The sequence below is a fragment of the Pelodiscus sinensis genome, chromosome 2, assembly GCF_049634645.1.
Source record: "Pelodiscus sinensis isolate JC-2024 chromosome 2, ASM4963464v1, whole genome shotgun sequence".
Lineage (NCBI taxonomy): Eukaryota > Metazoa > Chordata > Testudines > Trionychidae > Pelodiscus > Pelodiscus sinensis.
In genome coordinates this window covers 53,598,534-53,614,705 of record NC_134712.1, presented here as the reverse complement: position 1 = coordinate 53,614,705, position 16,172 = coordinate 53,598,534, and the positions used below count along the sequence as shown (strand labels likewise).

At 47.1% G+C, this 16,172-nt stretch overlaps 1 protein-coding gene across 1 annotated transcript; it reads left to right on the top strand.

The window, feature by feature from the left end:
* Window positions 1-2,863: 2,863 nt before the first annotated feature.
* Window positions 2,864-15,182, top strand: LOC102444697 (transmembrane protein 70, mitochondrial-like). The gene is made up of 3 exons (XM_006131546.3): window positions 2,864-3,206; window positions 4,496-4,607; window positions 14,550-15,182. The coding sequence occupies exons 1-3, from the start codon at window positions 2,958-2,960 to the stop codon at window positions 14,993-14,995; spliced, it is 807 nt and encodes a 268-aa protein (XP_006131608.2). The 5' UTR covers window positions 2,864-2,957; the 3' UTR covers window positions 14,996-15,182.
* The last annotated feature ends 990 nt before the right edge of the window (window positions 15,183-16,172 follow it).

Here is a 16,172-nt window from a genome sequence, read left to right as displayed (position 1 = left end):
TGCTGGCCATTTTGGTGGTTTCTTCTCTAAATTTCACAGTAATTTATTTTACTGATACAAAAAAGTTTATGACCCAATCCAGCTTCCCATCAACAAATATCAATATCAATGCAATGGCATTAAGGGGCAATTTTTGCTATAAGAGCAGAAACTAGGATTGAATGAGCAGATGCTAAACTACCCTTTCACCTGTTGTCAGAGGTGTGGTTGATGGGGCAGCATGGGAAAGTTTTCATTATAAAATTGTTTGCAATACCCATTCAGAGGATAGAGGATTTAATTCAATATTTTTCAAAAGAGATGGATTAATTCCTTTCAAAATCACTAATTCCAAATAAAATAAGCAAAAAAAAAAAGTTTATTTTTTCCAGTTGTTGGGATAGCTGAATTAGACATACAGGCTGTGTCTACATTGGCGCAATCTTGCACCAAAGCGGCCGCTTTTGTGCAAAAACATGCTGCCTGTCTACCCTGGCGGGGAGTTCTTGCACAAGAACACCGGCCTTCTAATGTGTGAAATCAGTGCTTTTTGCGCAAGAACCATGATGCTCCCGCTCAGGAATAAGCCCTCTTCCACAACTGTTCTTGCACAAGAGGCCAGTGTAGACAGGCAACATGAATTTCTTGCGCAAGAAAGCCCGATGGCTAAAATGGCCATCGGAGCTTTCTTGTGCAAGAGAGCCTCTACACTGGCACAGATGCTCTTGCGCAAAGGCACATCTCTTACGCAAATACTTTAACGCAAGAACTCTTGCGTTAAAGAGTATTTGCGCAAGATCATGCCAATGTAGACGTAGCCTAAATATTAACGATTTTGTCTAGGCTATAATTAAAACAAGCATAGTAGGGGTTCTAAGTTGTGTCCTGTAAGGGTTTTAATTTTCTTGTGCAGAGGAAACATAGTTATACTATAATCTGGAACAGTCTGGGAAACAAATGAAAATTTATTTACATCAGACAATTCTTTAGTTATGGAGTTAGCTAACCCTGACCTAACCATGGCCTTTTCCCTCATGTTGACTCAAGATAACACATTTTCCCTTGGTTCAACTGGCCAAGGTCAGCCCTAGGCACCTCATTAACATCAATCCCTTTCCTAATTTATATAGAAATGCTGAGTTGTAACTGGGTCTTCCTAGCATGGCTGTGATTGAAATGTAGCTAGCACATTATTAAAGTTCTCTACTATTAATGTTCATAGCACCAAACTTTCCAAATGTTGGCAAACAGTTGTGGCAAAAATGCACTAGGTCACTGGCTTGATACAACTGTGAAGCCTATGAGCCTGATGCTGCCACATGCTGCACACTAAGAATGTTAAATAGCAGTTAGGAAGCTAATCCAGTAGTTGAGTGAATTTTTTGATAAGGGGGTTTGTTGCAGCTCTGCTTTTTAAATGTAGTAAGAGCTCCCAGGCTCCTACTACATTAAAAAAGCTCAGCCACAGTGGTCTGGGGCCAAGTGCAAGCCAGGACAGCTGAGTCTCAGATCCCACCTGGTCCCAAACACTGTGTCTCTGCTTTTTAAATGTAGTTTCAAGAGCAGAGGTGCAGCGTCTGGGACCCAGTGCACCCCAGGATTGCTTAGTCCCACCAGGATTGCTTAGTCCCCTGAAACAGAGGCAGCAAGGGCAGGGGGAGGGGAGGAAGCGACAACCTGATAAGCCTTGGCTCATCAGGTAGTCAGCTAGTCACTTGCATCCTTACTGCACATCACTGAAGTCAATTGCCATTGAAACACAGGTGAAAAGTAAGGTGGTGAGCGCTATTGTGCCACTCTGTCAAGAAGCAGCCCATTGGCTGGGGCACTCTGCTACAGGAGGCACCAGGCATTCTCAGCTGGGTTACTGGGCACTACTGCAGGCTTTCATGTTAAGCAGCAGGCAGGTGAAAGGGGCTGGTTGGGGGCATGCTCATCCATGGGTCCAGGACTGCACCAGCCCTGAGCTTCTCCACAGGGATGAATCCTCCTGAAAGGATATTCTGATTGCTCAATGGATGTGAAATCCTATGCAAAATATTAAGATTAAATTATATGTTTAACCAGTTAACTGGCCTGCGGCAGCGAGGGGATGCTGCTCAGTCAGTCAGTCTGGGTGCCAATTAACTGGCTAATGGTATGCAGGGTTACTTGCTTATATCCCTAGCTTGCTCTTCCCCTTCCGGTTACTCTCAGGCTCTGTCTACACGGGTGCAGTCTTGCGCAAAGCAGCTGCTCTTGCGCAAAAACTTGCTGCCTGTCTACACTGGCCACACGTTCTGGCGCAAGTACAGTGATGTTGTAATGTATGAAATCAAGGCTTCTTGCACCAGAACTCTGATGCTCCCGCTCAGGAATAAGCCCTTTTGCGTAACTGTTCTTGAGCAAGAGGCCAGTGTAGACAAGCCATGGGAGCTTTCTTGTGCAAGAGAGCATCTACACTGGCACGGATGCTCTTGCGCAAAAGCACATGCCAGTGTAGATGCTCTTCTGGAAGAGTTTTTGCTTAAGAAGCTACCAGTGTAGACATATCCCCAGGCTAGCAAGAACAGCTCCATCCCTGCGGAGGCGGAATACAGCAGTACCTGTAAGAAATTAAACCCTTACCCTCCCCCCCCAGTTGAAGTCCAGACGCCCGCGGGAGGTTTAGCAAAGTTCTCCCCAGGTAAGGCTGCAGACACTGGGGCGACCCGGTACCGCTGAGCGAAGAAGCCAAGGCCGGCGGGCCCTTGCGTGGGAGCCCGGGGTCTGCGGGGCGCGGCTGCCTGCTAACGAGCGGGCGGCGGGCACCCAAGCGGCAGCTGCGGGAGGCGCGAGCTTCTCCGCCCGCGAGCGCGCAGCTCCTGGCACAGGCCACGAGGGGCGGGGGCAGAAGCAGCGGCCCAATCCCCTGGCGCGAGGGAGGCAGCTGCGCCGTGGCTCCGCCCCTTCCTGCGGCCCGCGGGGATCCGGCTGGGCGGCAGGGCCGGGTGCGGGCCATGGCGCTGCTGGCTGCGGGCGGCTGCCGAGCCCGGGCGCTGGCGTTCTGGCTGCGGAGCGCGGGGCACGCGGCAGCTGCCGGCCTGCCTGCTCCATTAGGGAGCCGCGCGGCAGCGGCGTGCACCCCCCGCTGCATGGCCCCGAACCACCCTCCCAGCGCGTCTGATTGCGGGCGCCCGGCGCTGCTGCGGGCCCGAAATCCCGGAGCAGGTGGAGCCCTTCTCAGGGCTGAAGGGAGACTAGAGCAGGTGCAGGAGCGTCCTCGTAGCGGGGTCGGGTGGAGCCTCCGCTGCAATCGCAGGGAAAGAAGCAGGAGGCCTGGTTGAGGAGCTCGCCCTATTTTCTATCTCCCCTGATAATAGTGCATGTGATAAAGTGTTTGCTGGTGGAGGATGCACAACGTTTCCGAGGGATAAAGCGTCTCCAGCTACTGCTGTCCATGTAGTGTAGCCAAGCCCCAGGGTTTGGCACTCAGGACTTAGGCCTCCTAGTGATACATGATTAGCTTAAAATCATGAGTAATTAAGAGAATCTGGGGCCCTTTTGATACACCCCTTGAGTTCAGTCTCAAGTATTTCTTTGCCACCCTGCGGGCCAGGCATTTACTTATAAATGGAAGATGTGCTTCTTGTGTAATGGCAGGACTCAATCTGTGGATTTAAGTAAACCATGACATTTTAACACAAGTCTCTCTCAGAATTTGAAGAATTGGGAATGCTGAGGATTGATAGGTGGCTAGACTAGAGATTTGCCATGAGATTGGCCTGTGTGGGCTCCTGCATTTATACGGAGCACCTCTGACATCAGTGGGATCTACATAGGAACTGGAGTTCATGCTGCAGCGCTCGTTACAGAATCAGGGCCTTGGACCGGGTTTTAAGTAGGAATGCTAACTAATGCGTATTTGTGTAAATGTGTAACTGCTGGATTTTTAGTGGTTATATGGTTACATGTTGTGTGTGGGTGTGAGGGAAGGTGGGGACTGATGCTCATGGGGAGCAGGCTTTTAAGCTGGGTCCTCCAACCACTGGCTCCCTCCTGCTTTCCTACTTTGCTGCTTCTCGAAAGCTGGCTTGCCATGTGTACATCTCTCACCTGACTCCTTCCCCCAGCAGGCTGCTGCCTCTCTTATCAGTCAGCAGTGGGAGCCAGCATGTGTGGGGCAGCAAGGTGTACAGAGGCAACAAGGGAGTGTGTGCATGTAGTCATTAGGATTAATTAATAAGCCCAGGCTTATCGGTTAATCTTGTAAACAACTGCATGCTAACATCCTTAGTTTTAATTAGTGTTCTGGGTCTGAAGGGTTGTATGGCTGCATATTCCATTTCTAATTCTCTGAATCGTTAAATCCTCTATTTCTTAGCACATGCAAATAAACTAAATTAACCAATATCCATTAAACTGCTTATTTAGTTGTAGTGTAATTTTCAGTTTCTACCCTGTGTATGATGAGTTCACCATCTAGATCAGGAGAAATCTGGAATGTACATAGCTGATGCTAATGGTTTATTTACCATGTTCTACTTTTATCCTGTAGATCATATTTACTCATGTAGCTCCTGTTCGCTGCTTCAGCACCTCATCCTGTCATGGACAATCCAAAGATGGAAGACTTATTTACACTGGGAGTCTAGCAAAGGCAGTGTTGGGTATGTGATTGAAACTGCAGTATATTAATTTGATTTATCTATACTTAAACATTTCATAACATAGCGTGTTGATGAAAATGGAGGCTTTGTATTTCTAGTCAGATATGCAATCATGGACCAACACATGGTTCTCCATACCACATGTGGTGTAACCAAATATTAAAATTACAAGTTATTTTTAAAAATCCCATGAGATTGCTCCCCAAAGTCACAAAATCTTTTTGAAACAAGATTACAGATAAATACAGCATGTTTAGATTATTCTAGCATCCATGCCCAATGTGCATATATGACAATTAGTGCTGCCAAATTTATTGAGATGGATTTTTTTTTTGTCTCCAGAGAAGGATGTGTGTCACATCTGTATGGCTGCACCCCTGCTTCAACTCTGCTTTCCTGCAGCTCCTGTGGTTCTTCACATTCCCCTTTAAGTCATGAGGGTGGGTCTGCAATGAGGCCCTCTGTCTTCCTTTCCAGGACTGATGATGTGGGGATGGAGAGGAAGGGGGGAACAGGAGCTGACAGACTGTTCACAGCATGGGAGAAGGAAATAGGATTGCCTTGAGCTATCATATTTTTTCTGTTTCCCTTAGTGTCAGCTTCTGAGAGGAGGGGTGAGAACTGTTTCTGCTTTTTGCAGCAGTCCTGATTGACTGCTCTTTCCTAGGAAGTAGGCAAGTAGGAAAGGCTGCTAATCATAAGGGCTGGAGCTTCTCATATCATGATGAGACTGGCTCTAGTCCTGGCAAAACACACGTGACATGAAGAAAACCTGAGAACTGTCAACATTGACTAAGTTCCCTGTAAGTTGCATGGCTGTGCAGCTGCTTATTTAGCACTGTGCAGGTGCTCAAGGAACCTGCCGGAGAAGGAACACTCCAATCTATCCTCGCCTCCAATCAGCCATGGATAGGGGAGGAATAGCCTGAGATCAGTACTTGCCCAAACCTGCCACGGCTAGGATGCATGGGGCTTACCCCCGACCTATTACGGCCAGGGTGGCTCAGCTCCAGTATGACTCCAGGTAGAATTTTCTGGGGGAAGAGTGAAGCGCCTATCCTTCCGTCCCGGTCCTGGAGCTGCCACAATGGGGAAAGGTATCTTTCCCTCCTCAGACCAGGCAACGAAATGACAAAATTTAATGTTGGCAAATGTAAAGTAATGCACATTGGAAAAAATAATCCCAAGTATAGGTACAATATGGTGGGGACTAATTTGGCTACAACTACTCGAGAGAGATCTTGGAGTCATTGTGGATAATTCTCTGAAAACATCCACTCAGTGTGCAGTGGCAGTCAAAAAAGCAAACAATGTTAGGAATCCTTAAAAAGGGGATAGAGAATAGGACAACCTCTATTAAAAAGACTGGGACCTTTCATCTTAGAAAAGAGGAGACTAAGGGGGAATATGATTGGAGTCTATACAAGCATGAGTGGTGTGGAAAAAGTGAATAAGGAAGAGTTATTTACTTATTCCCATAACACAAGACCTAGGCGGTCACCAAATGAAATTAATAGCTAGCAGGTTTAAAACAAACAAAAGGAGGTTTTTCTTCACACAGTGCACTGTCAGCCTGTGGAACTCCTTGCCAGAGGATGTTGTGAAAACCAGGAATTTAACAGGGTTCAGGAAAGAACTAGATAAATCCATGGAAATTAGGTCCATCAATCGTTATCAGCCAGGATGGGTAGGAATGGTGTCCCTAGCCTCTGTCAGAGGCTGGGAATGGGAGATGGGTGAGGGATTGCTTGTAGATTCCCTGTTCTATTCATTCCCTCTTAGGCATCTGGCATTGACCACTGTTGAAAAACAGGATACTGGGCTAGATGCACCTTTGGTCTGATCAGTATGGCCGTTGTTATATAATGTGCTTCTGGGTGAGTCTTTTCTCTTTGCAGTAGCCCGGAGCATCTCCTTCACCCAAATTGCTTAACCCAGCTCTACCCTACAGCCTGCATTTCTAGCCAGAGCCCTCATACCCATGCACCTCACCCTCTGGCCAAGCCTTGCACCCCTCATTCCTGCCCACATTGCAGAGCTTGCACCCCCAGACAAAACCTCTTGTCCCCTTAGTATATGTTGAGTATGCAAGTAGAATGGGATGTCCAGCATGAATGTGATCAGGTGCTTCTCCCAAAACTTTGGGAGAAGCATAGAAGATAAGATAATTAAATATAGTAATATTAATGAGACACTTGCTGTTGACATCTCTTTGGCCACTCATCTTTGTAATGCTGATTTTAAGATTTAATGCAAGGGGCGGGGGCTACTGTTTGGCCTAGACATGTGCCCCAAACACTGGAAAGTGATGACTGGGTTGATGATGATGATTTCAATATCAAATGTGGTCTTTTTGCAATTTTTTAAAATTCTCAGCCCTTTGGAGTTAAGTCATGATCTGAAAAAGCTACTTTTCTACATATCTGTTCTGACCAGTAGTGAGGATTCTGCAGACCATGGGTTGAACCAGCTCCCATTGAAGTGAATGGGATTTGGACCAGGTCCCAGATACTGCATTAGTTGACTTGGGCAACTGTTTTGCTATCACAAGGTTTTAGCAGGTATATGTGATTGGAACTTATAAAGAGTTCTTTTGAGGAGGTGTGGGTGAAGATCTTTCTAATTTGTGGTGGCTTTGAAGGGTTAATGGGAGTAAAAAGTAGTTTAAAATTATCACTGAAAATGCAAATATGGCTCTAGGATATGCACACAATGGTGAAAAGTTTCCATTTTTATTTTTCAGATTACAACTGCCCTTTAAAGCATTTAATTGTGGATAAAGGCGAAGAGCTTGTCTTCACTACCCTTTAAATCACTGTAACTTTGGTTGCTCAAGGGTATATAAAGGTCATCTTTTTGAGTAATGTAAGTTACATCAGGCTTAAAGTGTCTATATTGAGCTATGTCATCAGGAGACATTCTCCCACTGACATAACTCATGTAATGAAGATGCATTACATCAGCACAGCTGTGTCAATGTAGTGAAGACAAGTCCTTAGTTCATTCCTTTGTTAACAAAGTACATTTATGCCCTCCCTGGCTAAACTCAGTGGAAGTATTACTCTTCTCTAGCATTATGCAATATTTGATAGCTATACTTTTGCAGAAACAGGCACTACACTAGCAGGACATAAAATGTTTCATAAAATAAGAATTTGGAATCTAGACTATTAAAGGTGTTTACCAAAATCTAATATAGCATTTAATTTCAGAAAAGGGAACTCCTCAAAAATGAAGAGGTTAGTTAAATAGAAATTTAAAGGCACCATGTCAAAAGTGAAATCTTTGTAAGCTGCATGGAAACTTTTTAAAGACACCAAAATTGAGGCGCAACATAAACGTTTACCCCAAATTACAGGCAGTCCCCGGGTTACGTACAAGATAGGGACTGTAGGTTTGTTCTTAAGTTGAATCTGTATGTAAGTCAGAACTGGCGTCCAGATTCAGCCGCTGCTGAAACTGACCGCCAGTTCTGACTTACATACAGATTCAACTTAAGAACCCCAAGCTTCCCCAAGTCAGCTGCTGCTGAAACTGATCAGTGGCTGATTCCAGGAAGCCTGGGTCAGAGCAACTCTGCCTCGGGCTTCCTGTAGTCAGCGCTGGTCAGTTTCAGCAGCAGCTGACTTGGGGACGCCTGGGGCAGAGCAGCTGGGGTGCTGCTGGGTTGCTCCAGTAGCACCGCTCCTCGGTGCTACTGGACCAACCCAGCAGCACCCCAGCTGCTCTGCCCCAGGCGTCCTGATTCAGCCGCTGCTGAAACTGACCAGCAGTGGCTGAATCAGGACCTGGGGCAGAGCAGCTGGGGTGCTGCCGGGTTGGTCCAGTAGTGCCCAGAGCGGCGCTGCAGGACCAATCGGCAGCGCCCCAGCTGCTCTGCCCCAGGGTCCAAAACAAAAGCCTGGTCTGCTGGGGTGGGGGGGGCACACTAGCTGCACCCCCCCCCCCAGCAGACCAGGGACACGGGAGCAGAGCCGCAGCGGCAGCGGGGTGCCGTGCCTCTGAGGCTTTGCTCTAGCAAAGTCTCAGAGGCGCGGGACCCCGCCGCTGCTGCGGCTTCAGTCCCGGTCCCTGTGGTCTGCTGGGGACGGTCCCCAGCAGACCACAGGCACCGGGACTGAAGCCGCAGCGGCGGCGGGGTCCCGCGCCTCTGAGGCTTTGCCAGAAGCGCGGGAACCCGCCTGGTGCCCCTGGTCTGCTGGAGACGGTCTCCAGCAGACCAGGGGCACCGGAGCAGCTTACGAACAGGACTTTCTCGCCCCGGAGCTCGCAGGTAGCAATCGGCCACCTCGACCTCCGGGGCGAGAAAGCCCCGTTCATAAGTGCGGATCCGACATAAGTCGGATCCGCGTAAGTCGGGGACTGCCTGTAAAAAACACATAAAGGTTGCGTCTAGACTGGCAAGTTTTTCCGCAAAAGCGGCTGCTTTTGTGCAAAAGCTTGCCAGCTGTCTACACTGGCTGCTTGATTTTGCGCAAAAGCACTGACGTTCTATTGTCCGAAATCAGTGCTTCTTGCGCAAATGCTTTGACGTTCCTGTTCGGGCAAAAGCCCTTTTCCGGAAATGTTTTTGCACAAGAGGGCCAGTGTAGACAGCTAAAAACTGTTTTGCGCAAAAAAGCCCCGATGGCGAAAATGGCGATCGGGGCTTTCTTGCGCAAAACCGCGTCTAGATTGGCACGGATGCTTTTCCGCTAAAAGTGCTTTTGTGGAAAAGCGTCCATGCCAATCTAGATGTTCTTTTCCGCAAATGCTTTTAACAGAAAAACTTTTCCGTTAAAAGCATTTGCGGAAAATCATGCCAGTCTAGATGTAGCCAAAGAGAATCAAAAGACTGTCATGCCGTCATGTTTAAACAAAGTAAAAGAAGCACTGAGCGGGGAAAAGGCATCCTTTAAAAAGTGGAAATTAAATCTTTGGGATGAAAATAGAAAGGAGTGAAGTGTACAAATATAATTAGGAAGGCCAAAAATAATTTCAAGAAAAGCTAGCCAAAGACTTGAATATTAAAAACAATTTTAAGTACAGGCAGTCCCCGGGTTACGTACAAGATAGGGACTGTAGGTTTGTTCTTAAGTTGAATCTGTATGTAAGTCAGAACTGGCGTCCAGATTCAGACACTGCTGAAACTGACCGCCAGTTCTGACTTACATACAGAATCAACTTAAGAACCCCAGGCGTCCCCAAGTCAGCTGCTGCTGAAACTGATCAGCAGCTGATTCCAGGAAGCCCGGGGCAGAGCAACTCTGCCTGGGGCTTCCTGTAGTCAGCGCTGGTCAGTTTCAGCAGAAGCTGACTTGGGGACGCCTGGGGCAGAGCAGCTGGGGTGCTGCTGGGTTGCTCCAGTAGTGCCCAGAGCTGGCGCTGCAGGACCAATTGGCAGCGCCCCAGCTGCTCTGCCCCAGAGGCCAAAACAAAAGCCTGGTCTGCTGGGGGGGGGGGGGAGCACACTAGCTGCCCCCCCCCCCAGCAGACCAGGGACACGGGGAGCAGAGCCTCTGAGGCTTTGCTCTGGCAAAGCCTCAGAGGCGAGGGACAGCGCCGCGGCTGCGGCTTCAGTCCGGGAGCCTGTGGTCTGCTGGGGACGGTCCCCAGCCGACCACAGGCTCACGGACTGAAGCCGCAGCCGCGGGGGGGTCCCGCGCCTCTGAGGCTTTGCCAGAGCAAAGCCTCAGAGGCGCGGGGAACCGCCGCTGCTGCCGCTTCAATCTGGGTGCCTGTGGTCTGCTGGGGACCGTCCCCAGCAGACCACAGGCTCCCGGACTGAAGCCGCAGCCGCGGGGGGGCGAGAAAGCCCCGTTGGTAAGCTGCTCCGCTGCCCCTGGTCTGCTGGAGACCGTCTCCAGCAGATCAGGGGCACCGGGCGGGTTCCCGCGCTTCTGAGGCTTTGCCAGGCAAAGCCTCAGAGGCACGGGACCCCCCCGCGGCTGCGGCTTCAGTCCGGGAGCCTGTGGTCTGCTGGGGACAGTCCCCAGCAGACCACAGGCACCCAGATTGAAGCGGCAGCAGCGGCGGTTCCCCGCGCCTCTGAGGCTTTGCTCTGGCAAAGCCTCAGAAGCGCGGGAACCCGCCCGGTGCCCCTGGTCTGCTGGAGACGGTCTCCAGCAGACCAGGGGCACCAGAGCAGCTTACCAACGGGGCTTTCTCGCCCCGACTTCCGGGGCGAGAAAGCCCCGTTCGTAAGTGCGGATCCGACGTAAGTGCGGATCCGACGTAAGTCGGGGACTGCCTGTATATCAGAAGCAGGAAGCCTGCAAAACAACCTTTGTGGACACTAAATGATCATGGTGGTAAAGTAGTACTCAAAGATGGTAAGAAGAAACTAAATGAATTTTTTGCATGAGGATGTGAGGGAGAGTCCCAGACCTGAGTTATTCTTTTTAGGTGACAAATCTGAAGACTGTCCCAGACTGAGGAGGTGTTTTTTGAACAAATTGAGAAATTAAACAAAAACTCAGCAGGACTAGATGGTACTCACCCAAGAGTTCTGAAGGAACTCAAATGTGAAATTGCAGAACTGTAATCTGTAACCTATAATTTAAATAAACTTCTGTACCAAGTGACTGGAAGATAGCTAATGTGACGCCAATTTTTAAAAAGAGATCTAGAGGTGATCCTGGCAGTTACAGGCTCATTAGCCTGCTTTGTACCAGGAAAACTGGTCAAAACTGTACTCAAGAAAACAATTGTCAGACATATAAATAAACATAATTTGTTAGGGAAGAGTCAACATAGTTTCTGTAAAGGGAAATCATACCTCACCAATCTACTAGAATTGTTTGAGAGGGTCAACAATCATATGGACAAGGGGGATCCAATGGATACTTAAATTTTCAGAAAGCCTTTGACAAGGTCCCTCACCAAAGATTCTTAAGCAGAGTAAACTGTCATATGGTGAGGGTGGGTTCTGTCATGGACTGGTACCTGGTTAAATGAGATGAAACAAAGGTTAGGTATAAATGGTTAGTTTTCAGAATGGAAAGAGGTAAATAGTGATGTCCCCCAGTAGTGAGTACTGTAATTAGTCCTAATCAACATATTCATAAATGATCCGGGAAAAGGGGTAAATGGTGAGGTGGACACATTTTCAGATGATACAAAACTGCTCAATATTGTTAAGTCCCAGGCAGACTATGAAGAGCTTCAAAAGGTGACTAGGCAACAAAATGGCAAATGAAATTCAATGCTGATAAATGCAAAGTAATGTACATTGATAAAAATCCCAACTATACATATAAAATGATGGGCTCTAAATTAGCTGTTACCATTCAGGAAAGATATCTAGGAGTTGCGTATAGTTGTCTGAAAAAATGCACTCAATGTGCAGTGGCAGTCAGAAAACCCAACAGAATGTTGGGAATCTTTAACAAATCATATAGCTTCTGAATAGATGCATGGTATCCTGAATATTGGGTGAAGATATTGTCACCCTGTCTCAGAAAAAGAGATATTGGAATTGGAAAAGTTTCAGAAAAGGACAATGAAATGATTGGGGTATGGAACAGCTTTTGTGTGAGGAGAACTTAAGAAGACTGGGACTTTTGAGCTTGGAAAAGAGACCAACTAGGGGACGGGTTATGATTGAAGTCTCTGAAATCATGACTGTTGTGGGAAAGTAAATAAGGAAGTGCTAGTTGCTCCTTCTCATGTCTCAAGAACTAGGACAGGGGTCAGCAACCTATGGCTCACAAGCCAAATATAACTCACTAGGGAGCAAGATATGGCTCTTCTAGAGCCCCAACTCATTCCCCTCTTGTTTCCCCCACAGCAGGGAGCCAGTGCTGGTGTTGCAGCCTTGTGGCCCCCTGCAAGACTGGAACACCAGAGCCGGTTTCCTGCGGGGGAGAGGAGGAGGAGAGAAAGCCCCGAGGTGCTGCACCGGATCTGGCATGCAGGGAACAAACAGGCTAAAAATGGCTCAGTGCAACGTTTTCCTTTTCCCCTGCGTGGGGGAATCCAGGTACTAAATATGGATTTCTGGGACTGCTATTTTTTGTTCCCCCCAACACACTTTCTGCTGGCCTCCCCTTCGAACCCTTCCCGGAGACTTCTTGCCGGCGAATGGGAGCAGTGGGAGTCATGTTACATGGTACCTGTTGTGTAGCACAAAAACAAGTAAGTGCCTCCCCACCCACTCATGCCCAGATCCCTCACGCACTCCCCCCCGGTCAGACAGCTTGCCCCCAGCCTCCTGGCCAGAATCCCCCTCCTCCTCTGTCCCCTGGCCAGAATTCCCCCCCTCTGTCCTCCAGTCCCTGGCCAAATACTCCTCACCCCTCCCCCGGTCCAAAATCCCCTCTGCCCCCTCGCCAGACACACTCTGCTCTCTGGCCAAGCAGCCAGCTCTCAGCCCACTGCTGCTTTCTGCCCCCCTGACCAGCCCCCCCCCCCCCTCTGGCTCCTGGCCAGGCATCCTCTGGTCAGGCAGCCAGCACCCTGACTGCTCCTGCCCTCTGGCCAGGCAGCCAGCCTCCTGGCCAGTTCTGGCACCCTCACGCCCTCCTACATCCCACTTCCCACCCAGATCCTGCATTCCTATTCCTATCTCATTCACTGGTAGCCCTGTCCCACACACTTACCACCTCAGTTTTGGCCCCAACCCAGAGCCTCTGGAGCCCACAAAATCTGACCCAACCCTGGTACCCCAGAAGAGTAAGTCTGGTCTGAGGCCTTGAACCTCAGTCCTCCCTGCCCCTACCCATACTATGGGGCTGGAGCACCAGGGGAGTGAAGTGTTTCAGTTGAGGGTCACATCAGTGAGGGTTGAGGGTTTTTGGAAGGGTTTTTTTGCTTCTCACTTGTGTGGTCTCCAACTGATTTCTGTGGGTCAGTGGCCCTGAACCCCCAAAAATTCCTGATCCCTGCCATAAATAAAGACAATGTTGTTACCTTTTGTGTTGGATATATTTTAATTCAGTTAAAAATGAAGCTTGGTTAACAAGCCCTCAGTTGGGGCCCAGCTTACATCTGGCTGCAGTGTCATAATGCTTCTGCACCCCCTCCCACTAACCTTGAGCCCATCATACACCTGACTGCCCTGCCTTGAACCCTCATACCTCCACATCCTCAGACTCCTGCACCTCAGTCCCTTGCCATAACACACCTGCACCCCCACACACCAACCTTGTGCCCTGAATCCATCATATACCCCAATCTCCTGCCCCGAGCCCCTCATACACTCCAACCCAGACCCCTGCACCGCCACATCACCAGCCTCCTGCCATAAGATTGACAGAAGACAGCCTGAATGCACACATGAAGCTGGATTTGACCAGTTATGATGTAAGCTTCAAAAAACTCTGCAAAAAGATGCAGTAGCAGAAGTCCCATTAAATAAAATCTGTGAGTACAGTTGTTTCATCTGTGCTATTGCTAATCATTATGTCAATTACCAATAATATTAAGTTGTATATTTTCAGTCATGCAAATGGGCATTCTTATATGGCTCTTTGTTGGCCACTTGTTCTGAATTTTGATGTAGTTTGGCTCTGGTTTGAAAAGGTTGCCGACCCCTGTATTAGGAGATCATCAAATGTAATTAACAGGCAATAGGTTTAAAACAAAGGAAAGGAAGTATTTCTTCACACGATACACAGCCTGTGGAACTCTTTGTCAGAAGATGTTGTGAAGGCCAAGACTTTTAACAGGGTTCGGAAAAGATACATTCTTATAGGATAAGTCCACCAGTAGCTATTAGCTAGATGCACTTTTGGTCTGATCTAATAGAGGTGTTAGGGTCTCATCTAACTTAATTCATTAATCATAGAGGATGACAAGGGCTGAAGTTTTTGATTTCTACATGATGACTTCAGAAGTTCCAGAATAATAAAGGATTAACTGGATTCAAGTAAAATAGTGGATATACAAGAACAATGCATTTAAAGGACTGTACGATCAAAGTGATCCCTAAACATTAACCTATGATTTTCATCTCTTATACAGGTGTGAAGTTTTTCTCTTACTCTACGAGCATGTTTAGCTTCTGCATGATACCATACATCTTCAAAGCTGGCATCGGAGTTGAAAGTGTGTTTTTACAAGCTGCCTTTTATGGTGTGATAGGAGTTTTTACATTCATAACACCAGTTATCCTGCATCAGTTTACAAAAGGCTATGTGGTTCGACTATATCACGAGGATGAGACTGACACATACACAGCCATTACATACAATGCAATTTTGGCAGAAAAAAGAACTGTGTTCCATCAGAGGGATGTCAAGATTCCAGGCATCAGCAAGATGTTTACAACATTTTATGCCAAAACCAAATCAATGCTTGTTAATCCAGTGCTGTTCACATATCCACAGGACTATTACCATCTCATGGGCTATGACCAACCTTTTCATTTTGACTTGGAGAAAGAAAATGAATCTAGTGAAAGCAAATAGAATTAGATGTTAATGAAGGTGACTGTCTTTTGTATGTGTCCAGTGCATCATTTCAAAAACCACACGTTCTATAAAACATTCATAAGTGTCAGATAATTTAGTTTCTTTAACATCTCAATGTACAGAAAGCCCGAGCTTAATTTCAAACAATTTGAAGCATCTTCTCAGAATTAAAATTTAAAATAGATGTTTGTGTGGTCTCAGTTTTATTAGTCATTACAGCCATGTAGAGAAAACAAATTTTATCTTAGTTTTATGCTACAGGCTCTGCTATATAGTATTTTAAAGGAGCCCTTCTTCAAAAACCAGCAATGTTCACTAATCAAATACAGGAATAAGAATGTTGAAGCCCCAGTAAGCATCTGCATCTGAAAAGTGAAGGGACACATTTTTTTGGCTTATCATGGTCAGATGGACAGTTTTTACTCCTTTTATACCATAATTCCTCAGGTGGGAATATTCCCAGTGTGGAGGAGTCCTTGGGAAATAGCTGCTGTTGCTAGCACCTACAACTTTGTTACTACAGCTCTCACTGGAGGGAACAGGAGGATATCTGGAGCACAAAGCACTCTGGCTTATCCCTAGTTGCTGGTAGGTCCCTTGGGTAAAACTGCCAGATTGTGCAAATTAGATGGAGCAACTTGCAAATTACTCTAACTTCTAAAAGATTTCAGGTGTTGAACATTTGACACCAGAATTGACTGCAGAATGTAGTCAAATGGGGTACCACTCCAGGCTAATGAAAGCTCTGAAACAAAGAGATTCTTTAGAGAACAGTGTGGTCTTTTGGACACTCTCTCTTTGGAATTCATAGCACTGCAAAGAAAAAAATTTGATTACAAAGGGGATTAAAGCTCTGAATTTACGTAATGGATCACTTAGATCAATTTTACTCAATGTACAGAGTCTGGATTTCAGTGTTTCATTTTAAGAACTAATGAAGGGTTGGAGATGTAAGCTAATAGGTTTTTGTTGGTGGATAAATATTTAGTTCCACCTAAAAATTAATATGTAATGAAAGGCTTAATATGCTTTGAATTTTAAAAAAGTAAATTGACAAATGATGTAAAGGAATTTCAGATTAATCCTTTTATGCCAGCAATACACTTCATATTAATGGAATCTCATGGGGCACATCTAGACTACAAGCCTCTGTTGACGGAGCCATGTAGATTAG